Source organism: Eubalaena glacialis, chromosome 2 (assembly GCF_028564815.1).
Source record: "Eubalaena glacialis isolate mEubGla1 chromosome 2, mEubGla1.1.hap2.+ XY, whole genome shotgun sequence".
In the NCBI taxonomy this organism is placed as follows: domain Eukaryota; kingdom Metazoa; phylum Chordata; class Mammalia; order Artiodactyla; family Balaenidae; genus Eubalaena; species Eubalaena glacialis.
Window position 1 is genome coordinate 112,213,429 of NC_083717.1, and position 26,269 is coordinate 112,239,697.

At 44.1% G+C, this 26,269-nt stretch overlaps 1 protein-coding gene across 5 annotated transcripts in view; it reads left to right on the forward strand.

The window, feature by feature from the left end:
- RASGRP1 (RAS guanyl releasing protein 1) overlaps positions 1 to 26,269 on the forward strand; it is a 488,763-nt gene that overhangs the window by 360,594 nt on the left and 101,900 nt on the right. For 2 of the 5 annotated variants that reach the window (XM_061180530.1, XM_061180533.1), the window contains exon 1: positions 14,210 to 14,487. The exons of the other annotated variants lie outside the window; for them this stretch is intronic. In XM_061180530.1, coding sequence (XP_061036513.1) covers positions 14,454 to 14,487 — 34 coding nt within the window. In that variant the 5' untranslated portion in view covers positions 14,210 to 14,453. Of the gene's footprint in view, positions 1 to 14,209; positions 14,488 to 26,269 lie in introns of those variants that run through there. 5 annotated transcript variants of the gene reach the window in all.

Consider the following 26,269-nt stretch of genomic DNA (forward strand, 5'->3'; position numbering starts at 1 on the left):
TTAAGATGGCTCTGAACTGAGCATGTAAGACCTATATCTAAGATATATAGATACTGTCAATCTTGACCAAGAATCAGCTAACTTCTTCTGTGAAGAGTGAGCTAGTAAATATTTCAGGCTTTTCATGCCATAAGGGAGTACCAAAGCAGCCCTAGACAATACATAAAAGAACGGTGTATCTGTCTCCAAATAAAACTTTACTCACAAAAATTGGTTAGTGGGCAGGAATTGGCCCACAGGCCACAGTCTTCTGACTCCTGATCTTGATGGAAAACATCAAACACAGCTAATTCTCCCCATCTGAAAAAGGCCGCTCCCTCAAATCTGTCTGACCCCTGCCCTAGTTCAGGTCCTCATCTTCTCTATTAATGCCTCTTCTGAACCCAGTCTTTCCCTTCTCCAACATATATTTTCCATTGCTGACAATATTATCCTCTTAGAATACACAATCAACCCTTGAACAACACGGGGTTTAAGAATGCTAACCCCCTGCATACCCCTGGATCCAGCCCACCGCTGGTCCAATAGTACTATAGTATTTACTATTGAAAAAAATCTGCTTGTAAGTGGGCCCGCAGAGTTCAAACCTGTGTTGTTCAAGGACTGACTGTATCATGAACCCATCACTCCTGCCTCAAAACCCTCTAATAGGGCTTCCCTGGTGGCGCAGTGGTTGAGGGTCTGCCTGCCAATGCAGGGGACACGGGTTCCAGCCCTGGTCTGGGAAGATCCCACATGCCGCGGAGCAACTAGGCCCGTGAGCCACAATTACTGAGCCTGCGTGTCTGGAGCCTGTGCCCCGCAACAAGAGAGGCCGCGATAGTGAGAGGCCCGCGCACCGCGATGAGGAGTGGCCCCCGCTTGCCACAACTAGAGAAAGCCCTCGCACAGAAACGAAGACCCAACAGAGCCAAAAATAAATAAATAAATAAATAAAAATTAGAAAAAAAAAACAACCCTCTAATAGCTCCCCAATGCTTAGAGCAAAAAATACAAATTCCTCCATACAGCCTTCAAACCCTCCACAATCCACTCTGCCTTCCCACAGGCATCCTGAGCTCCCACCATGGTGCCAAGGTGCCCGTCCCCAAACATGCCAGGCAGTTACTGCCTCCAAACTTTGTCTACACGTGTTCTCTGCCCTGCAGGGCCAGGCCCACAGTCCCTGCCTGCCGGTCATTCTCATCCTTAAACTGTCACTTCAGACTCACCTTCCCAAAGACACCTTTCCTGTCTGCCTACTGTATATGATTTGCTCCCTTCAGTGGGCTCCCACAGAGTTGATTTTATCTCTCTCTTAAAAACAGCATCCTTGAGTTACAGCTCTTGCCATCTGTTGCCCCCTATTCCATAAATCATATGCTTCTTGGCTATCCCTTTTTTAGCTCTACATAGGCCACAGTATGCTCATCAATCATTCAATCGTTTATCCACTAACAGATGCGTTTTGTGCACCTGCTGTATATTTTGCGACGTTGTCAGTGGTGGGGAGACAGCCACAAACTAGACAATATCTGCTCTCAGGCTTATAGGATAGTGAGGAAAGACAGATCGAAATAGACAAACCAACAAACCAAAATATAAGGTCGTTTCCGATTGAGAAAAACACCACTAAAAAAAAAAAAACAACCCAGGGTAATTTGTTAGGAAAACTGAGGGTGTGGGTAGGCACAAAGCTATTTTTGCTACAGGGCAGCAGGGGAGGCCCCTCTCTGGGCAGATGATATTTGAACTGATACCAAGTAATGATGATGAATTAAATAGTGAGTGAGGGGAAGCAACCACTTATGCCAAGCTCTGCAGAGAGAAAGTACTTTTAAGTGTCCTTTAAATAAATAATAAATTTAAATATTTCTAATATTAAATAAATTATAATATAGTTCTTTAAAAAAATGAGGTAAGTGTATATATGCAGATATGAAAAGATATCTAAGATGTACTGCTAAGTGAAAATAAGAGCAACTTGCAGAAGTGTGTAAAATTTTAAATTTTCTTTGAAATTAAATAATTCATGTACACAGATGTTAATCCATGCCCGAGAAATTTCTGGGAGGCACAGAAGTCAAAGTTAAGAGCGATAACTTCTAGGGGTGATATCGAGGGGCTGCGATATTTTTGTTTTCCTTTCCACACCTGTCTAAACCATTGGAAAATTCAACAAGCATGTATCTCTTCGATAATTTTACACACCGAAATCTCTATTTCTCATGGGAAAAAGTTTCCTTTGTGAAGCCTTCTTCAGTTTTTTTTTAGTCTGTAACTTCTGGGTGAATGTTTTCCTGACATGCTGGGAGAATTCTTCTTGTTCTCCTTACTGTTATTGAAACTTTTGTCTTTCTCTCCTCACTCCCAACAGCAAGCAACCCCAGCCCTTCAGTACCCTTTACACACACGTGCACACACACACACACACACACAGAGATGCTCACCCTCACAATCACCAAGGACATCTTTTTTGATATGCATGGTGTCCTGAAGTGTTGAGATTCCCTGTTCTAAACAGGCTAGTGTTGCCAGATAAAATACAGGACCCCAGTTAAGTTTGAGTTGCAGATAAACAGTGAATAATTTTTTAATGTAAGTATGTCCCAAATATTGCATACTAGAAAATTATACTAAACAATAACTCTTTGCTCAGCTGAGATTCAAATTTAAGTGAGTATCCTGTATCTTATATTTGCTAAATCTGGCAACTTTAAAACAGGCACACGTGCTGAATGAAAGATGCTAGAATCTTGGATGAAGGACATTAAATCTTCTCCGTGAACGTCTTTCCACTGAGTTAGACGTGCATTTTTCCAAACCCTGATTCTGTCTGAACATAGTCCCCGTGGCTCCCCTTTCATGGCCTTCTCAAAAAAATATCTACACGTGATAGGGCTTGATTGTGTGCTTCAATATTTATTCTGTTGTCCTTCCTTGAGCCTCGTCTACAACCACGCTGCCTTAGTTACAGAGTCCAGAAGAGAGACCCCCTGTCCTCATACCAATCCACGCCTTCATAATGGCGGACACAGAGCCAGGACTCTGCTTTTCCACGGGCAGTGGTGCTGAGCCCTGATGACACACTAGAATCACCCAGAAAACTTTACAATATGCCCATGCCCAGACCCACCCCAGATAAAGTGATGGCAGAATCTCGAGCAGTGAGGCCCAGTCTTTAACACGTTCTAAAGTTCCCCAGGTGACTCTAAGGTGCAGCCAACGCTGTGAACAATTGCCGTAACACCTAAGCCATCTGTACCCTGTCTTCAAGCTTTAAGTCCCATAAAGTAGTGCCTCTCGAACTTTCTATGCAGATGGATAAGCTCGGGATGCTGTTAAAATGCAGATTCTGGCTTTTTCGGGAGGGGGTGACGCTGAGATGGGGGCGGCAGCAGCCGAAGCTAATGAAACTTAAAAGCTTTTGCACAGCAAAGGAAAACATAAACAAGAAGAAAAGACAACCCTCAGAATGGGAGAAAATATATGCAAATGAAGCAACTGACAAAGGATTAATCTCCAAAATTTACAAGCAGCTCATGCAGCTCAATAACAAAAAAACAAAAAACCCAATCCAAAAATGGGCAGAAGACCTAAATAGACATTTCTCCAAAGAAGATATACAGATTGCCAACAAACACATGAAAGGATGCTTAACATCACTAATCATTAGAGAAATGCAAATCAAAACTACAATGAGGTATCATCTCACACCGGTCAGAATGGCCATCATCAAAAAATCTACAAACAATAAATGCTGGAGAGGGTGTGGAGAAGAGGGAACCCTCTTGCACTGTTGGTGGGAATGTAAATTGATACAGCACTCTGGAGAACAGTATGGAGGTTCCTTCAAAAACTAAAAATAGAATTACCATACGACCCAGCAATCCCACTACTGGGCATATACCCTGAGAAAACCATAATTCAAAAAGAGTCATGTACCACAATGTTCATTGCAGCTCTATTTACAATAGCCAGGACATGGAAGCAACCTAAGTGTCCATTGACAGATGAATGCATAAAGAAGATGTGGCACATATATACAATGGAATATTACTCAGCCATAAAAAGAAATGAAATTGAGTTATTTGCAGTGAGGTGGATGGACCTAGAGTCTGTCATACAGAGTGAAGTAAGAAGAGAAAAACAAATACTGTATGCTAACACATATATATGGAATCTAAAAAAAAAAAAAATGGTTCTGAAGAACCTAGGGGCAGGACAGGAATAAAGATGCAGACGTAGAGAATGGACTTGAGGACACGGGGAGTGGGAAGGGTAAGCTGGCATCTGAAGTGAGAGAGTGGCATGGACATATATACACTATCAAATGTAAAATAGATAGCTAGTGGGAAGCAGCCGCATAGCACAGGGAGATCAGCTCGGTGCTTTGTGACCACCTAGAGGGATGGGATAGGGAGGATGGAGGGGAGACGTAAGAGGGAGGAGATATGGAGGTGTGTGTATATGTATAGCTGATTCACTTTGTTATAAAGCAGAAACTGGCACACCATTGTAAAGCAATTATACTCCAAAAAAGATGTTAAAAACAAAATGCAGATTCTGATTCCATAGTTCTGGGTGGGCGGGGGGGCTGAGAGTCTGCATTGATAACAAGCTCCCAGGTGCTGCTGCTGGTCCTTGAGACACACTTTAAGGAGCAAGGCCATTAATAATAATAATAACAGCAGCAACAGGACTAAACCACCTTCAAATCAAAGTCATTGCTACTTTTTACTTTATAATCCATGTAATAAGCAAAATTTATAATAAGACTGGTAATAAAAAGTTTCTTTGGATCCACAATAGTCCTAAGACTAGCACCATATGTGCACTCAGTTTCAAGTTGCAACTTCTTTGGATTCATTTCCTATCCGTGGGAAGCTAAAGAGAAAATAACAGTGGTTCGAGTTTCAGCACACAGATTTTTTTTTCCGATGCCAATAGTCAGAAACCTCAGGCTGACGTTTCCTTTCTAAGGGTCATGAAACCCAGCAGATCTGTCAGGCTCGGCTGTGGAATGACTTAACTCACAGCTATTTACAAAAAAGAGCCACCATGTCTTAGTGGACTGGCCACGTGATATGCTCGTTGGAGTCATGTAAATGGGCTAAGTGGCCTCAAGAGGGCCCTGCAGCCCTACGGCCCAAGTCCGTAACTCTGCACTGCCCCTCTGGAACAGCCCCAACTGGCTTTCCAAGGGAACTTCCCATTTGCAGTGGACAGAAGTGAGGCTCTGGAGCTCCCCAAGCTCTGGTTTGAATCTCTGCTCTTTCACTGAGCGGCTCTGTGACCTAGGACAAGTCATGTCACTTGCTTTAAGCCTTAGATTCCTAGATATCTTCTGTAAAAAAGAAAACAGAAGAGATTACAGGCCAAGTGTTTGGTTAGCACGGTGCATGGCACATGAGTAACATTAAACCCTAGCTGTTATTGTGTCGGGTTCTCCTCCATCTCTAAGTTAAATGGAAACACTAGCCTTGATGTCCCTTACAGAGAAAAGCTGAATCACTGCATTCAAGTACAGCACATGCTGTCCTCTGTCCTGGCTTGGGTTCTAGCCTATGTGAAGGACAGCAACTGGTGGCCGCAAAGAAATACAGTAATAGCTACGTCATATCTGCACGTACTAAGAAATCATATCAGGCTTGAACGCAAACAAAATCCAACAGGTTTTTCTCCTACTTCATGGAAAAGGAAGTTTGTCTTGTGACCAGAGCTACTTCCTTTTAAGGCCAAGGAAGAGAGAACTAAGGACAGCTTGAGTTACCCTGTGCATCTTTTACAGGAGCAGAGACTTACAGTGTGATGCTCTTAGTGGGGTCTGCAAATGTCAGGAGAGAGTAGCCAATGAAAAGAAAAGTGCCATAGGTTTTTAATATGGATGAAAAGCTGCCTGCTCTCTCCTAAGCAAGTGAGGAACAAGAGAAGCAAGGAATTCAACCCTATTTACAGGGAATCTCTGGAATAAACGGGTAAACGGGAGAGGTGATGTTGTTCAGAACCACGTTTCAGTGCAAAACCTACCAGTATCGAGACTGGCTTCTGGAGGGCGATTTGTGACTTGTTTCAGCAAAGAGATGATTAAAATGTAAAAATAGCAGATAACCCTTGAAATGCCAGTGTCAGCCTCAAAGAACAGCTTCCAGAGATGAGGAGTGGGTGGACTTCCAGAGACACAGATTCAAAATCTAACTTTAGCCTGAACTTTCCAAAGCTGCTCAGCAGTACCAGGGGAAAGATTTAGTGTGAAGGCAGCTAAGAATAGCAGCTCAAATCAGACTATGGAATTAGATGAGTTTCAATCAACCACATGTCCCCCCAGTCTCTTACCTCCTCCCAGCCTCAGTGGGACATGAATACCCATAGCACTGGAGAGTTAGGGCTATAAGAGATGAGGCTCAGACCCAGAACAGTGATGACAAGAGCTGACATTTATGGAGTGATTAAGACTTGCAGGCCTTATGCTAAGTGCTTCCCAGAGATTGATTCATTTGATACTCACCCCCGAACTAGATGTAACTTCAAATGGGCATATTTATACTTTGAGATACCAAGAAACTAATCTAAGGTCACTCCACTGGTGAAGAGGTGGAACTTGGAAAAAGTGCTGGGAAATGGAAAGAAAAACTGAAAGAACTGGAAGATCAGGGGCTTTGACAATGAGGAGAGACCTTCAAGGACAGAAGGGGCTACATAACAGGGACATGCGTTGTCCACTTGTTCTATGAGAAATGAATAGAGACGTCTTACACTGCAGCAAGAGGTAAGGAATTAGGTTAGATCTAAGGAAAAAAGATTCCAGATTGCAAAGCTATGTAACGTAAGTATTCATTATTGAGGGACAATGAGAAACCGGCTGAGTTAATTTAAAAAAACAAAAACAAAAACATAGGGTGGTTTTGTGCTTCTCCAAGTATGTCCCACAGGACACTAGTTCTCTAAGACATTAACAGGTATCATCAATACTCAGAAAATATTGTGCTAAATGGATTTGAACAGATTTCTCTACTGGAGGAGCTCTAAGAGCTTTGAACAGCTAATATATGTTGTGAGTCTCTAGTGGCAGAATGGAGTAGGTGGTGGTCCCCGAACTTATTTGACCAGAACCCTTTTCATAATGGTCTTTGCTCAAATATGCATGGGGAAAACCTGGGGTTTTCTAAGATGATTTAAGTATGGAACTTCCTGGAGGCTGGGAACTGGCCTTGCCACTCAAAGTATAGTCCATGCACTCTGTCATTGGTATGGGCATCATTTAGGAGCTAGTGAGAAATGTGGAATCTTCACCCCACCCCAGACCTACGGAATCAGAACCGGCCTTTTAACAATGTGCCCTCATGATTTATTTGCAGATTAAAGCTTGAGAAGCTCAAAATTTCTTCAAGTCTCAGGATTTAGCTAACATTAGCTGTCTGCGCCATAAAAAAACCTCCCCCAAATTTACTGTGTCTTGAAACACTAATGATTTATTTCTCATGATTCCGTAGGTTGACTTGGCTTAGTTGGTAGATTCTGCTTCAAGTGCCGTGGGCTGCCTTCACGGACTGGACTGCAAGGTCCAAGTTTTCACTCATATATCTGGTGCCTCGGTGCTCTTCCCTGGGGCTTCTCTACATGGATAGATCAGGCTTTCTCAAAGCATTGAATTCTCAGGGTATTGGCCTTCTTACATGGAAGCTGGCTTCCAAAAAGGAAGAAAAAGATGCTGCCAATTCTATTAGGGCCTGGGCTTAAAAGTCCCAGAATATCACTTCTGCTGCATTCTATTTATTAGTCAAAACAAATCATGAGACTGATTAGATTCAAGGAGTGGGGAAATGGTTTCCACCTCTTGATGAGTGAAGTGGCATGTATATACAAGGAGAGAAGGAATTGGTGGTGGTCATCTTTGGAGGCCATCATACTGCCCCTCTTGGATGATATTAGATGCTGTGCATGAGCCCTGCCTAAAACTAAGTGCTTGAAAAGTGCGCTAATGTGTGTCCTGGACTGGCCCTTCCTCCAAGGTCAACAGACACTTCAACCCACTTTACAAAGGAAAGGTATGTCCCATCCACAGAGCATGTCAATACGAGGGGAGGGGTAGGAGAATGGGTTAAGTCTCATTATTTATCAACACCAACCAAAACTATTTATTCTGGACCTACTATGTTCCAGGAACTTATATCTGCATATATATCAGTGTACCGTGCAGCTACAAGCCTACTCTCTGAAGCTTCCAGTCTAGTGTTAGGAAACAGTTGATAAATTAGTGAATCATTAAATAAACACAATAATTTTAGGAAGCAATAAGGTCAGAGAAGGTCTCAGAGTGGGTGTGTCATTAAGCTGAGACCAGAAGGTTGGGAAGGAAGCAGCCATTCAAAGAAATGAGGTCAGAGTGGCAAAGGATGCAAGTACAAAGGCCCTGAGGCAGGGACATGCTCTACATGCTCAAGGGACAGAAGAAAGGCCATTGTGCCTGGAGCACATTGCATAAGGGAACGGGAGCCCGAGATGAGGCTGGAGAGGTGGGTGAAGACCAAGGCTTCAAAGGGCTCTGTACACAGAGTAGGAATATAAGAACCAGACCAGAGTAAGAATGTGATGTGCTCACATTATATCCTAAATGCAGTGGAAAGCCACTGGACAGTTTCATGCCGGAGGTGACACAACTTGATTTGCATTTTTACAGGAAGGCTCTGGCTGCTGTGTGAGAAACAGATTGGAGAGAAGAGCAGAACCAGGGAGACAGGTTTAGGAGGCTAATGCGGCAATCTGGGCGAGAGGAAATGGCAGTTAGCACTCGGTGAGCTGTTAGTGCTGCAGGGCCCTGTGGAGTGGCCCTGTCCTTGCTATCCTCCTAGCATCAGGGAAGTACAGCCGACATCCTCCCAGCCCCTGTGGTTCCACTCCAAACAAATACATCTTAATTGAAGCCTTCACAGAGTAGACTATTGCCCTGGATGTCTGTCTTGTTAGAATAAAATTTTCCTGGAGGTTCTTTTATACCTAGGAATAGGTATTGTGAGACATTCCATTTCCTTCCTTAATCTTCCAGGGTCCTGACCCTAAACCCCAATTGGTCCAATTGATTAGAAATCAATTAAAAACTTAATAAATGACCTTTGGTCATCACAAGCTTATCTTTCTACTCTGTTGGGTAGAAGTTGTAACAAACAGCCCAGGTAAACTACATGACAAGGAGAGAGGCCTGGAGAACAGAAAGATCTAGCAAAACATAGCTTATTTCTGCCTTCATTTATTTCCCCCAAATCCTTTTTCAAAGTTCACAGCTAAGAGGAAAACAAGTAGATTGGGGGCTCAGTGCTAATGCCCACTTGCTCAGGTACTGGTAAGAGAAAAGGGACTCAGTTCCAGAGCTTGGAATAACAGTTGTGTTTTTGTAAGACTGTATTCCAGAAGCTGTTCCTTATAAACTAAGGCAACAGGGTTGATGGTAAGCTGGGCTGATAAGGGGATGGGGGAGGGAGAGAGAAGGGAGACAAGGAGAAAAGATGGTTAAATAAAGAAGGAAAAAACAGTGATAATAGAATGTGAAAAGAAAGTGGTGAGGTCAGGATCACCGAATCTCAAACCAGAAGTACAAACTCAGTTTTCCAACCCCTTCTGAAAACATAGAGACTGAGGCAAAGTGGCACAAGTGGGACCAGAGCCCAGCTCTTGTCATTCTCAGAGCTCTTCCTCCTCCACATTGTGATTTTCAGGATTTTGTGAAAGTCTCCACATAGAACTAAGTGCAACAGAGCACCTCGCACTCTGTGGAACTCTGTAAATATTTAATGACGCTGAGCCAGGTAGTGATAAGTGCAATCATATCAGTATTAGCACAAATGTTTCCTCAGGTCCCTGAGTAGTTTTCAGTAAGGAAAAGTCAACGACAAGGGCAACAGCCAGGGTATAGAGCCGGGTAAAGATCTGTTGTTTATTTTTAGTTTGGAATTCCTCTCTGCTTCAGAGTTCATTTTCCATGGGGTTTCCTCCCTAGTAGCTGCTGTGTGAGATGCAGTTGGCTGTTGGGAAAAGAGGGAGACTTCTAAAGAAAAAGAAAGAATGATTCTCAGCCGCTCAGGGCTAATGGCATGGGCACCAGTCTAACCAGTGGCAGCTCCTGGCTGAGGAGCTGGAATCCCAAGGAGGAAAATGTCTGGCATAGGGCGTTCTATAAAATTTTGATGAGCAAATAAACACCCCTGACTCCTGCTCCATCTCTCAGCTCTCCTGGGCACAGAGGAAAGGATAAAACATACAAAAGGAGAAGAAGAAAAAGTGAAAAATAAAAGAATAACGTGTCACTTCCTCTATTGCCTTTATGTCCCACTCAAAGGAGATCTATTTAAAAGTTAGGAGTGTCCCTCCTAAAACTGTTATTTAAACATCCAAGAACTGTTAGTTAAGCACCCAGAGGGTGACTGAAGGTGAGGTCCAGCTGTAATGCGGGGGCCACCTGCGAAGTAGCAGACATTAGATGAGTTAAGCCAAAGGCAAAACACAAGTAAGAGCCACTCCACATCTCCTGAGATCAAGGGATTCAAGGCCAGTAGTGAGCTAAGGGCACCTGGACATTTAAGAAGTGCTGGCCTCGGTGGAGCAGGGGAGGAGGAACCAGTAAGGAGGATCCTTAATTCCAGGTGGAGATGGGAGGGAAGGGGGCTCTGCACCGCAGTCCAAACACTGAGCAGAGCGCAGTCTCTGACACCCTAACCCACACAAGAAGGAGAGTGGAGGCTTAAAGGAGAAGAAGAAAAGTCAGTGAGTCACAATTTGTTTTTATACTGAGAGGTGGACACTCAGACATCCAAGCAAACAGGAGGAAAGGAAACCCACTTTTTTGGTACACAGAGCTATCCAAAAACTCACTTCTGACCCCTTTAAAATGAGGGGGTTCATCTAATGGGAAACTCTGCAAAGCCAGTCCTTAGCACTAACATCTGTTAAGACCACATAGTCCTCTTGGTAATATATCACTTCTATGAGATAATAAGTTCCTTCAGGGCAGGCCTCACATCTATTTCATCTCTGTATCTTTCAGTGTGGAGCTCAGGGGTTTGTACATAGAGGCACTCTGTCTGTTGAATGACTGATCATGGAGGAAGGCTGTTTCCATAGGCTCTCTAAGAAGCCTCTCATCTTTCCCCATTCAATCCATACTTTACTCCAAAGCCAGGTTAACCTTCATAATACACAATTCTGTGTATGCCATATCTGTCCTCAGAACTGTCCATGGTTCCCTGGTGCACACAGTTACAGCAAGTTCACCGTCCCTGGCTGATGTGCATGCCCACTCTAGCATGCCAGCCTTGTCTCACCCCATTCCCCTCTAAACCCTTCGCTTTCCAGCCTCCACCTGCACCACTCCCTAATTCCCCAACACTCTCCATGCCTTTCCAGTGTGGGACCTTTCTTCGCATCTGCCATCTGCCTGGAATCCCAGCAGGAGGAGGAGCAGACTAGAGGTCTGGACACCTGGCTTGGAATCCCACCTCTACTAGTTCACTAGCTGTGTGATCTAAGGCAATTTTGTTTAAACCACTGAGTCTCATTTCTCCACCTTTAAAATGAGGGATCTTGGGCTTCCCTGGTGGCGCAGTGGTTGAGAGTCTGCCTGCCAATGCAGGGGACACGGGTTCGAGCCCTGGTCTGGGAAGATTCCACATGCCGCGGAGCGACTAGGCCCGTGAGCCACAATTACTGAGCCTGCGCGTCTGGAGCCTGTGCTCCGCAACAAGAGAGGCCGCGATAGTAAGAGGCCCGCGCACCGCGATGAAGTGGCCCCCGCTTGCCGCAACTGGAGAAAGCCCTCGCACAGAAACGAAGACCCAACACGGCCATTAAATTAAAAATTAATTAATTAATTAATAAAAGCAATCTTTAAAAAAAAAAAATGAGGGATCTTATTAACTTCGCAGAGTTGTTGTAAACTGAGCTAAAACTAGATAACATTTGTGAAAGCAGCAGGCGTAGTAGGTGCCCAACACATGTTTGTTCTTCCTCTTTATGACCCTTCATTCTGAACACAAGTGACAGCTCCTTGCTATAGGCAGAAGAGCCTCTCCCTCCCTGGTCTGAGCAAGCAGTTATGGAGGATATTCACGTCACAGTGAGGGAGGTGTCATCTCCAGCTCAGACACATCCTCCTTGGAAGCAAACAGGCTGGCAGATGACATAGCTATGTGTCCTCAGACACAGAAACCTGGAGCCATGGTGCTAGAAAGTCTTTACCGGCTATCTAACCAGATCTCCTGCTTTATAAATAAGGAAACTGAAGCCCAGCGAGGAGCCGAGCCTGGCCTCCTACCTTTTCTCTTTACTGTTCCCCATGCTGTGAACAAGGGCCAATACTCCTGAACCAGCCAGATGTACAGGAACACCCTGGGGCTGAGCCTGGGACTGAAATCACAGGCCAAAGAACTTCCTAGCAAGTGTCTAGCCCATTGCCTTATTCCAGACAGGCAGGCACCTTCCACTCACCCAGCACTTATTGGACGCCTACAAAGTGTTGGGTCCACACCTGTGAGGGGGATATTAAGATGCCTGAGACAGACACCATCCCTCCCTTAAGATTCCCAGCCTAGCCAGAGAGGAGTCCCGTGTTCAATTAATCCCCATGCACTGCGGGAACTGCGTCCACCTGGCAGTAGGAGCACCTAAGGACTGGGCCGTGCTCCCTGGAAGAGCAGAAAAATCTTCACAAAGGAGACCGATGAGTTGGACCTTTAAGAATAAGCAGCTCGCTAAGGGTACTGATGTTGGGCAGGGCGTTCCCACTCGGTCATTTATTTTCACTGTGCAAACAAGTCCAGTAGCACATGCTGGAGGGGAGGCTGTACACCCGTGCCCACTGGGGACTGTTCTCGTCACAACAGAAGATCCGGCTCCATGACGGGCAGCCCAGGACTCTCCCAAGCTGTACCAGGGTCAGGGATGTTTTTGAGCCAAATGCCAGTTACCCAATATTTCCTCTAATTTACTTGTTTTACTCTGATTACTTCCAAAGGTCCCTTATCACCTCCTTTACTGCTGGGATTGAGGTGGGCCTACATTAGAATAACCAGAGCCTCAGATATGGAAGCCTTCATTCAGAGAAAAAGAGAGACAAAAGCAAGTGGGAAAGCTCTTCAGTGAGAAGTAGATGGGTAAACCTCCGAAAAGAAAAGGTATTTTTGCACAGTGGGCTGGTTGTGTACTCCAGGAAGCAGATGCCTAGACAGAGTTAAGAGTCCAGGAGATTTACTGGAGGTAAGACCTGTGAAAGAGAAAGAGGAAAGAGGGCAGGAGTAGGTAGGGAAAGTCTTCAGACAATGATGGAGGTCTGACACCCGACAGGAAAGGAACAGAAGAGAGGATTGGGTAGAATGTTCGGGGGCAAAGATTGCTGACAGAGAAGAAATGACTGGCCCTTGTCCCCCTGAGCTCAGTCATGGCCGGGGCCACCTGGGCGGTGCTTAATGGGTTCCAAAGCTGAGGCAGATCCCAAAGGAACCTGCCCTAAAAGCATGCCTCATGGCAGGTTCTCTCTTAAAGGGAGATCTGAGCAATACATCTCCACAGCTGCCAAACACTCACATCATCCTGACGTAAAAGAACTTAGAGGAGAATCTACTGTCCTGATAGATGGTAGAAACTTGTTCTCCATGTGTGGGGAGTAAACCCTGATCTTAAGATAACAGATTAATTGTAGGTTCTATTTGTTAGTTAATTACTGGTGTACCTGATAGGAAAAACTCAGTCGCTACTGTTTATGGCTGGACAGTTGAGGGTAAAGCTTTGCTCCTGGAGCTCTTAGCTCTCTAGGAGCCAAATTCTTTGGTTAAGCAAGTCACTCAACTATCTGATCACTAAATGAAAAGAAGTATAAGTCAATGTTCTCAGCTAGATAGAGAGAGAGAATAGGGGAGAAAAAGAAGAAGAATCCATGAGACCTTGAGCACCATGAATACAGGATCCCATTTTTTTCCCCCTCAGTGAATGGCTTGCTGCTCCCAGTGTCTGGGATATGGAAGCCCTCAAAAAATATGGAATGAATGAATAAATGGATGAAGAGATAAATGTTACCCACCACCTCTAGATAAAACAGTTCTTTCTTACACTTATTCCTCCCTGTGTTTATCTTCTCAGACATATTTTGATTTTGTTTTCTGTATTTTTCTTTACATGCCATGCTGCATCCATTGGGGTTCAGTGGTAGAGAACATAATCCTTTCTAACTAGTTTAAGTAGGAAGGGATTTATTAAATGCCTTATAGAATCACTGGGACGGGAAGGAACAGACTCTAGGTTGAGCTGTCAGGAAAGATTCCTGAAGCACACTGCAGAACCGGCCCATCAAGGGAGCTGCTGCCTCTTCTACAACGAGGAAGCTACCTCCACCAGAACTACACCACTGCCACAGCAACCAGGAAGGTGCCAAGACATGGAATCCTCCACTGCTGCCAGCTCCAGATCACAACACACCTGCTACAGTATGGATGAATGCCCCACACTCTGCCTCTCATCACCCATGTAAGTAATAGACTCTGGAAAGGCCAATTGCCTCCACATGCTTTTTGGCCCTCAGAAGCAGCAGAAGCATGGCTCATGACCCATGTCTGTACTCCAGATCTACATGAGTGCCACTAATTGGTCAAATTAGAATCACTTCAGGAAGCCTAGCTTGCAGGGAGTTGAGAAAATGTAGTTTTTAGACTTCCAGCCTCTGCAGGATAGAAGAAGGCAATGTGGGAGGAGGGCAGAACGAATTGATGAGCCATGTCGCCATGTTCTCCTTTGCTGAAACCTCGGAGAAGGTCTTATCCTCTTATCTTCTATCAATTGCAAAGTAAGCATGTTCAAGCCAATCCTAAGGTAGCATTGCATCCTCACTTGTGAAGAGATTTAAAACAACTTTTGTGTGTTTTCTATGGACAAAGAAAAGCAGGAGTCATTGGTCTTTAGTTGTCTTCTACAAAGGGACATCATCTATGGACTTTGGCTCCCTGGATACTCCATTCAGAGTGCCATGAGGTCACTGATGTCCCTCTGTAATCGTGACTTTTTGTGTGAGGTCAAGTAGTTAACCACCCTTAAAGAGTTCATAGCAACCCGAAGTACAACGTCTAGGTTTGACTTTTGGTGCTCTTGTGACTTCTATGTCTCCACGTAGAGAGTTCTGGTGCAATCATTAAACCTTGCGGACATTACTCAGTAAAAAGGTATTTATTGAACACTTGCTGTGTGCCAAACACCATTTGCATATGTAATTGGCATATTGAATAAGTATGACTCATAATGTATTCGGAATTGGTTTTGTCTCCCATTGTCTCTCTCTCTCTCTTTTTTTTTTTTGTTGTTGTTGTTGAAGTATAGTTGATTTACAACATTATGTTAGTTTCTGGTGTAGAGCAAAGTGATTCAGATATGTACAGATATAGATACATAATTTTGCAGATTCTTTTCCATTATAGGTTATTATAAGATATTGAATATAGTTCCCTGTGCTATACAGTAGGACCTTGTTGTTTATCTATTTTATATACAGTAGTTTGTGTCTACTTATCCCAGACTCCTAATTTATCCCTTCCACCTCCTTTCCCCTTTGGTAACCATAAGTTTGTTTTCTATGTCTGTGAGTCTGTTTCTGTTTTGTAAGTAAGTTCATTTGTATCATTTTTTTAGATTCCACATATAAGTGATAATCACATGATATTTGTCTTTATCTGACTTACTTCACTTAGCATGATAATCTCTAGGTCCATCCATGTTGCTACAAATGGCATTTTTTCGTTCTTTTTTATGGCTGTGTAATATTCCATTGTGTATATATACCACATCTTCTTTATCCATTCATCTGTTGATGGACATTTAGGTTGTTTCCATGTCTTGGCTCTTGTAAATTGCGCTGCTATGAACATTGGGGTGTACGTATCTTTTCGAATTAAGAGTTTTGTTCAGATATATGCCTAGGAGTGGGATTGCTGGATCATATGATAGTTCTATTTTTAGTTTTTTAAGGAATCTTCATACTGTTCTCCATAGTGACTGCACCAATTTACATTCCCACCGACAGTGTAGGTGTTTCCCATTGTCCGGTAACGATTTTTCAGGGGGTTAACTTTTCCTGCCCCTAGTTAAAAACCTTGGCAAGTATTGTGGCATTTTTGCTCACTCCTAGGTAATAGAATAGTATTAGAGCCACTTTAAGCCACAAAGACATTCTCACTTTGGTCATGATAATGTCCAGTCCTGTGTAATAATCAAGAGGCTGAACTCAACTTAGTATTGAATCCCCTCTCCTCAGGTCTGTCTCAGGCTGGGAGTCCACAGTGGGGGAGGAGGGTTGACACTTCAGCCTACCACTTCATGATCTTCCTCACTCCCTCACCATCATACCTAAAAGAGAGGAGGAGTGGGGAGAGCGGTGGGGATTGGACAGTACTTCCTTGTCTGGATAGCTGTGCTCTCTGGGCCTGGCACTTGCTAGTGTTGGTGTCCCTGGGCAGGTGAACTCTTTCTCTCATAAAGTGTTTTTGTAGCTCTTCATGGGTCTCCTGCTAGGCTCATCTCCCCCGCAGCCCCTTTGACCTGGTGAATACATCTGTATTCTTGGTAACCTCTTACAGCTCCTTCCTCATCCCCTGGGCATTGGGCAATGCATCTCTGGCCCCTTTTGATGGAGTTTCTCCTCTCCTCTCAAGACAGTACCTCTTTTGGACAGGAGCCAAGATGGCTCCATCTCATCTCTCTCCCAAGTGGCCTTCGTCTAGTCCACAGGACATGGGGCGACATTTACGGCAGCCTTGCCCTGAAAAGTCCTTGATCTGGCTGAGGGGGTTGGGAGACATGAAACACATCCTCAGAGTTATTTCTTCCATAAATCTACAGAGGGTGTGCAGGTGGCAGATTTTGTTTCTTACTCCCTTTGGCAGCTGATAATTATCAAGTTGGTACCTCAGTCAAAACAGAGGCAAGAATGGTCCCATTGTAACATCCTGTAACACATGCTTTCTAATGTCCCTTCACAGAGATTTGCCCCTCCCTTTTACAGAGAGTTCCTCAGCAATAGAAATCATGCTTGCGTTGTTCTTCTCTCCCCCACACATCCTTCAAGATCCATCTCATCTCCCATTCCTTTGGTGAAGCATGAAGTCTTTCTGACTGTTTAATGTTTCTCAACCTTTTTCACATGTCCCTGTCAAGTCTGCCTCTTGCATAAAGCCCTGATCCACCTGCATGCCCCCCAACACAATTAACTCCCTCCTTGGACTCCCTTGGGACCTTTATATACATCAATTACTACATTATATATTGGTTTTTTCTCCTACTATTTGCCATACATAGTAGCCTGAGAACTCTTCAAGGACAGCACCCATATCTTAGCCAACTCACACTACTAGCGCCATACTTGGTCCATCAAAGACAATCAATTCATTCATCCAACATGGATTTATTGAGCAACCACTACAGGCACCGAGGACACCATGATGAACAAGACAGTTGAGGCCTTCACCTTCATGGCACTTCAAGGAACTCATATGCCTTTGTAGCGCCTCATGGAATACCCCTCAGAGGTCCCATCTGTGCTGGGCCCCTCAGAGATGTGGCCCAGTGAACTGGCACAGTGAGATTCTTCACTACTTAGCATGGAGGTCCATCACACTTCTAAACAGTTACCACAAATACTTCTGGAGAACTCTGACTTGTTCCACTAATGTGGACTCACTCGTTCAGTGACACAGTTTATTCAAAAAAGGCCTGGTAAGTGTCCTGTAAGTCTAATACTAGTGACTACTTTATGCTTTGTGAGAAAGATGATGCTCCCCAGAGGAAAGTTTCTTCCTCATGAGTCACCTGAGTACACACCCAGCCCAGGGCTCCCCAGCAATGACATCAGGTCTGTGCACACAGAGCGGGAGAAAAAAACAGTGCTCACATAGCAAATGTTCTTGTCTTCACTTCTAATAAGAGAGTATGGCTCACTGAAGTTCTGGATTATAGGACTACTGTCTGTTGCAGTCCTTTGTGTGAGGATTGTGTGAGGTGGGGAGGACAGTAACAATGAGGCAGATCGTACCTGAACATTGGAGATGAAGAATACCTGAGTCTGAATCTGTCAGTGCTGGCAAACACTACACATCAAACTCATTGACAACAAGAGTCTCCTCACAGAGGATGACCTAAGGGCTATAGGGCCTGGAAGGCCCTCTACTCAAAAACCATTTCTCCCCTCCCTCCATACCACAAAACAAGAAATTTTCACCATGGGACTTCAGCTGAGGTAGGATGTCTCTAGAAGCTCTGTGTTCAGATGGCCACAAAGGGCAGTGGGTATCAGAAATTCCAATCATGGTTGACAATGTAAGTCCTTGGGCCCTCAATATTTTGATTCAGAGAGCAGTCACAGCCCCAAACACTATGGAATTTGCTATAGCTTTTGCTATATTTGCTGTAGGATTCACTCTGCATAGATTCAGTCTGGGCTTGACATCAAAGGACACAGGATAGGCAAGACCTGACAAGGGAAAAGTTGACAGACCATGTCCAGACTCGGGGGTAACACAGAGAAGAGCACATGGGGCAAAGTTGTGGGAGGCCAGGTCCCAGAGGAAGAGATCCCTCAGAAAAGACAGACTCCACATCAGATCAGTGTACAGGTTGCTGGTTCCTGGGAAGAAGGAAGCTGGCAGGCCTGTGTTCACTGTGGAGCTATGTATAACAAAGACACATGGCCAATATTTCTGTTAACGTCATTCTAGTTTCTCAGAAGCCTTCCTGAGCTAAGACTCCTCTATCCTCCATAAACCTTTCCTGTAGAAGAGGGTTCAGTCACATAACCAAGTCATGAGTCAGCTGAGCTGCCAACTTCCTGGAGACCATCACCAAGCCCGAGGCTGGGCTCATGTTGGACTGAAGTGACTTTTCCAGGTGTCTTGAACCAGCCGATCCAGAACTTCCCTGCAAAGATGAGGTGGCACTTCAGCAAACACCACCGGTCCTCTCCTCTCACTTGGGACTGGTTATGCTTTATGGCACTAACAGCGGAGACTAGGAGTAGAAATGAGACCTCCTCAGAGCTAACTAGAGGCTACCTAGCTTTACCACCAGGACCAGCAGGAGTACTGCTCCACCCACCTTGCGAAAGACTGCTGCAAAAATAGGCCAAGCTGATGTTCACTCTGCAAATGTAGATGCAGAATGTAAGCATGATACTTCGCCTCAGTGGTTCTCCCTTTTGGACCTACTGCTCCTGTTTCATAGGTCTTGTTACTTCACCCACCTCCCACCCCTTAACGGATACCATGGAGATTCCAAATTCCCTGCATATGCTCCTCCTTGTCTGGAATGTTTCCCCCTTTTGTTTCTCTATCTCATACCTTCTAAGATTCAGCTCTAACTTTCAACCTCCTATCAAGGCATCCTTGACAACTCTGAACTCCAGAAATCCTAACTGTACTTGTAATCCGTAGGGTGGTTCTGAAATCTGGGGCAAAACAAAACTCTCTGAGGAGCTCTTTAAATATTTACCATCACCATCCTCAGACTGTCTGAACTTGAAATTTTGGGAGTCAGGATGGGAAATCTGTCTTTTTGTTTTTGTTTTCGGTTTGGGTTTGTTTGTTTTTTTATATGCCTGTAGACCCTCATTTAAGAGTCACTAGTCTCTAAAGAACCATATCGTATTTGATATATACTGTCGTAAGGGTTTTTACTGTTTGGAGTTTGCTACCTTTTTTTTCCTACCAATCCATCAGCTCCTCTGTCCAGGAGCAGGGCTCCCCACTCACTCACACACACACACACACACACACACACACACAGTTCAGTGCAGTACACAGTGAAGATATAATAAATTGTTGATGCTAGATTGCCACACCTGATGAGGAGAGAAGGAAATGGAATGGTGGGAAAGTGAATGATTTATATTGTCTTATACGTCTTCCTTTTGTTGTGATTCTATGAAGAACAAATCCTATACATGCCCCGGACCATGCTGTAAAGAGCTGGTCTTAAAAGGGAAGGGTTGTGGCTAAATCCAGAGCACTGACAATGCCAAATGAAGATATAAATTAACAGGAACTCTCATTCAGTGCTGGTGGGAATGCAAAATGGTACAGCCACTTCGGGAGACAGTTTGGAAATTTCCTACAAAACTAAACATACTCTTAGCACACGATCCAGCAGTGGTACTACTTGGTATTTACTGAAATAAGCTGAAAATTTATGGCCACACAAAAACCCAATCATGGATATTTATATCCGCTTTATTCATAATTACCGAATCTTGGAAGCAACCAAGATGCCCTTCAGTAGGTGAATGGGTAACTAAACCATGGTACATCTGAACAATGGAATATTATTCAGTGCTAAAAAGAAATAAGATATTAAGCCATGAAAAGACATGGAGGAAGCTCAAAAGCATATTACTAAGTGAAAGAAACCAATCTGAAAAGGCTTCATACTATGTGATTCCAACTATATGACATTTTGGAAAAGGCAAAACCATAAAGACAGTAAAAAGATCAGGGGCTGCAAGGGGTTGTGGGGAGGGAGGGATGAATAGATGGAGCACAGAGGGTTTTAGAGCAGTGAAACTACTCTGTATGATACTATAATGATGGATACATGTCATTACTAATTTGTCCAAACCCATAGAATGAAAAACACCAAGAGTGAACCTTAATGTAAACTATGGACTTTGGGCAATAATGATGTGTTGACAGTGGTTCATCAATTGTAACAAATGTCCCACTTCGGAGGAGGTTGGTAATGGGGGAGGCTGTGCACGTGTGGGGTGGGAGTATATGGGAAATCTCCATACCTTCTGCTCAAATTTGCTGTAAAAATAAAGTCTATTTTTAAAAAGTGAAGGAGAGGGTTAGTTATCACTGTGCTGCGTGACAACTCATGCGTTTCCATCAAGTCTCATTCTAGTAAAAGGAGGGTTATGATAAGGACACAGAGATGATGGCATCTTAGAAAAGGGGATTAAGTAAAGTCAAGACTTAGGAGCACTGAAAAGCCATCAGAAATAGTAATAGTAATGATAATAGCTATTCTTTTGTGAGTGCTTATCCTGTGCCAGGCACTGTGCTGGGCAATTCACCTGATGGCGATACCATCCTACTACCTTAAAGATGAGGAAATTGAGTCCTAGAGCAGTTAGGTAATTTGTCCATGTTCACAAATAACAGAGTCCAGATTAGAACCCTAGCCTGTCAGACCCCAGAGTTGGAGTGTTTAACCAGTCTTTTCATTTCTTAGCATCACGTGGCTCTTTTCTTCTCTGCCTCGCTCAGTAGAAGAGCTCCTTCTACTTTCTCACCTACTGGCACGTGATGCAAAATGGCTGCCTCATCCCTAGAGCTTTTATAGAGACTCATATCTCTATGACTCCCAATTCAGATTCTTGAGAGTATATGACTATCCAATGAATTGGCTGCATTTGAGTCAGGTATCTATCCAGGAACCAATCAACTATAGCCAGGAGGGTCACCCCAGAACTATGGGTAGTATAGATAAATTGCCAGATATGTACATTATATCGGGACATCACTTACTATCCTTGGAAACAGAAACCTGGAGTAGGCATCGTAAATTTGCTGCTTGCCTCCTATGTAGAATCAGGCTAATAATGGCACATCCCCATCGTGCTATGATGAGATTTAAAGGAGTTAATCCATGGGAAGTGTATAGTGCATTACTCTGTGCCTGGTACAGAGTAATTGCTATGAATGGCCTTATTATTCAAGCTGTACTACAACCATGTTTGCTCTGGTATTCTAGTATGCTATGCCCTTGACTCCCAACTTAGTTTGTTTGCCTGACCCACCTCTTTCAAGAACATATGCTTCGGGACTTCCTTGGCGGCGCAGTGGTTAAGAATCTGCCTGCCAATGCAGGGGACACAGGTTCGAGCCCTGGTCCAGGAAGATCCCACATGCCACGGAGCAACTAAGCCCGTGCACCACAACTACTGAGCCTGCGCTCTAGAGCCTGCGAGCCACAACTACTGAAGCCCATGCGCCTAGAGCCAGTGCTCTGCAACAAGAGAAGCCACTGCAATGAAAAGCCCACGCACCGCAACAAAGAGTAGCCCCCGCTCACCACAACTAGAGAAAGCCCGCGTGCAGCAACGAAGACCCAACACAGCCAAAAATAAATAAATAGTAAATACATTTATTTTTAAAAAACCAAAAAACATATGCTTCAACAATTGCCAAACTCAAATGTCTCTGGAAACACATCCTCTTCCGGTGTTGGTTTGATAACACCCTTAGACAACAAAGGTGGATAATTCCCAGTCTGAAAATGTCCAGGGCTATTCTAAAGTGACCCAAACCAATGCTAGCTCTTATCTTTGGGAAGGTAGTTACAAAACCAGGTCTTAAAGGAAGAAAGTAGAATTCACAGAAGCAATAGGCAGATATGCCCGACAGCAAATTCTGCTCCTGAAGGCATAGATTTTGCTCCACTGGCCCATTTAACAAGGAAATCATTCATTAATGAGCATAAATAAGAGGCAAAAAGGACTGTCAGACTGAGCTTGTCCAGACAGCCAAAGTGAGTTATGCATTTACACGATATCCCTAAGTGATGGCACCATACCTAGCTAGGGAATTTAAGCATTTCCAGAGGATTGCTATGAACCTCAGCATAGTTCTTCTAGAATCAATGTAAACAGTGCCTTATACAAAACAGGCATTCTGACTTTTGTTGTTTCTGTAAAGAGTAGATAAAGAACAAAAGGAGGCGGTGCTGCCCTGAGGCATCATCCAAACAAACAAGATAAGGTATTTCTCAGCCCAGGCATCACAACAGCCACCAACTTATATTTGTGTTATTTCAAAATTTTCATTTGATTCCCAACTGTTGCCCTGCAAACATAGTAAAGCCTCTATTCTCCAATTTTCCAGATGATAAGATTGAGGCCTAGCAAATTACTACTATTGCCACTGCTAGTAAGAAGAGCTAGGAGGGGGCTTCCCTGGTGGCGCAGTGGTTGAGAATCTGCCTGCCAATGCAGGGGACACGGGTTCGGGCCCTGGTCTGGGAAGATCCCACATGCCACAGAGCAACTAGGCCCGTGAGCCACAACTACTGAGCCTGCGCGTCTGGAGCCTGTGCTCCGCAACAAGAGAGGCCGCGATAGTGAGAGGCCCGCGCACCGCGATGAAGAGTGGCCCCTGCTCGCCGCAACTGGAAAAAGCCCTGGCACAGAAACGAAGACCCAACACAGCAATCAATCAATCAATCAATAAATGAATAAATAAATAAATAAATAAGCTTTAAAAAAAAAAAAAGAAGAGCTAGGAGGACTAGAATCCAGGTCTCCTGACTGACGTGTCATTTCACTGCCCCATGATGTCTCCCTGTGGTGTGCTCATGGTGAAAACTATAGAAGGAACCTTCCAAATAGTGAAATCACCTGGCTGAGAAATAATCGGCATCTCTTAAAATGTGTTCCTTAAATCACTATTGTGTCATTATGCTTTGAGAATATGCTTGGGAATTACTGCTCACCAAGTAGCCCATCTTGATATATAATATACATTAGTTTATTAAAGGCTCGGAGCAAGTGTACACAAAGAAATCTATATAATTCATTATTAACCCTGTAATCCTCAAACCTATTTGACCATCAAACTCTTTTTGGGTATGTTATTTATTAATATCATACAGTGGAATATTCTTTGGAGAATGTTTTAGACTATGTTAAAAACAATCGTTCAGTGACATAAGTAAATTAACTAAAAAATTATGCCTCATTCTGTTTTGCTTGATCCTCAGTTTCTTAGGCCCAAACAAATTTCTAGAAGTGATACTAATTCTAAGGAAGCTTTTTGGACATGCAGTGTGCTGTTAGGAGGCATATAAAGGGAGATGAAACTTGCAAGATTTGAAGTAGGCATTAAGAGGGCAGATTAATATAGAAATAGAGTTTCTATCTCCAACTTCAGGTGGCCTACGGAAACTCCAGGTAGCCTTCTCTCTTCATTTTTTCTCTCCCCCTACATACTTTTCATTTATCTAAGTCAGTTTCAGGGCTGTGAGGAGTGAGATGGTTCTCCTTTCCTTCCTCATCTTGTGGCTTTCCCCCTAAAGAGAACTTTCTCTAATCCCCTGGGAAAATTGTCTTTCTGGAGATCAACATCTTCTATGAAGATGAAAGCAACCACCCTGTGGTTGCTGGGAACAATGATGGCAGCATTAAGGAGAAAGGGACTGTTAATTAAGCAACCAACATCCACTGCACAGAATGAGCCTTTCGTTATTAAACTACTTTCTCACACCTTCTTATCAGTGGCCGGAGCTCCCCAGTTATCTACCAAAGCAACTTCCCTTGAAAGAATTAATTTTGAGACTTCTTGGCCCTACCCCTTTTACATCCGGATTAAATCATTGATCCAAGTTACCAATTTACTGAACACATTTCCCACTTGGGGAAACGCACGAGCTTCCTCGCCTGTGGCCATTCCCAAAAGCAGTCATGTTTTAAGATGTTTTTTCTAGTCTTTGTCCTCACCTGGGGCCGAGGGAGGGTTTAGGAGACTGGCCACTTTCTGTAACGTATTTTCCTTCTCACATGATCCAAAATGGCCTGGTGCTCCCAGAACTTTTCTCCGACTCATGTTCTTATCTCTAAGGTTTCTTCTGTACTATCAGAGCGGTTCTTCCAGGAAACAGCCTCAGTGTTTAAGACAACGTGCCCCAGAGAGCAGCCCCTTCTCTGGCCCACAGGCTGCGGACATCACTTCCTCAGTAGTCCAGCCTGCCCTCCAGAAACAGGGAATGTATTCCTTCCAGGAGGGCTTCTCAAGAGTGAGATGAGTTAGCGCCTTCCTGAGCGCCCACTGGGAGATGGAGAGAGGATTCCCAGCCACCACTTCCACCTTCCATGCCTCCACTATCTCCAGGACCCTGAAGCCGATGTTCCCCAACAAGACAGTACGTTCCTGAATGGTTCCTCTTGGGGAACCGGCTGACTGAGGGCTGCCCCCTCCGTTGTTTGGCTGATACTCTACGGCCAACCCTGAGCACTGCTGAGTCACCTTTCTGGGAAGTCCAGCCTGTTACCATCTCTTTTATCTCTTTCTCACTTGCTCAGAGCAAGAGCAAAGTTAACTTGCTAGACATTGCAGAGTGAAGGATGCTTTCTTGCGGAATTTAACCACCCAGAGCAGAAAAAAAGCACCCCTACTCAAATGATTCCCCTTCTCAGCTGCTTGTAATGCCCTTTTTACCATTTATATCACTCTACCTAGATTAGAAATGACACTTCTCTTAAAGGTTAAGGTAACACTTTTACCTAATAAATAGTTATGTAAATAATAACAAAATCAAACATATATGTGAAATGTACATAACTGCTTTATAAATATTAATGTTTATATTTCATAAATACAATATTAATAAACTCACTTGACAATGTTATGAGATAGGTACTCTTATTATGTCCATTTTACAGACTAGAAAACTGAGGAAGAGAAAGGTAAAGTAAATTCCCTATTCAGCTAGTGTAGTGAGTGGCAGAGCTGGTGTTACCTTTTCCTCCTGGACTCTGTCCTGGTGTCCCCCTCATGGAGATGAAGGGAAGAGAGCAGGGCTGGGAAGCTGAGATGCCACCTAGAAATGGAGCATGAACCTGGTTGGGAGCTACCCTGCCTCCTCCCCCTGCATTCTCAGTAGGGTGAAATGGGCTGCTGGGTTCTGTTGTGCTCAGGGCCAGTGGGGACTGAGTCCAGGAGGGTCCAGTGGATGGAAAATTACTAAGAGGAGACATCAAAGGTAGGGGTATTCTTGCTAAACTGGTCTAACAAGATTCTTACCTGCGAAGGCAGGCCAAAGACTTAGACATCAAAGATGGGGGACGAGGCACTTGATCAGATATCAAGGGTAGGGGGGGCGTTCTTGCTCAACTGACTCAGCAGGATTCTTGCTAAAATTGCACCAAATAGGTCCAAGACAGGACAAGGTCAACACTTCCTCGAGAAAGGGGCTCAGAGAGAGATACCTGACGAAAGTTTGGTCAAAGAGAGAGTCTTTGTCAACACACACACACACACACACACACACACACACACACACACACACACACCAGGTTTGCCCTCCTGCATTCCCCCTAGTGCTACTTCTTTTCTAAGAAATTGGGCCAAGTTAGGGATCAGAAGACTTGAGTTCTAATCAAGACTCGAGTTCCGCCTTGTTCTCCCTCTTCATCCTTGAGCTCTCTTTCACGAACTCCCTGAGAAGGTCCTGGATGGTGGGGGAAAGCAAGACAGAACCATCTCCTGGGGTCCAGTCACTAACA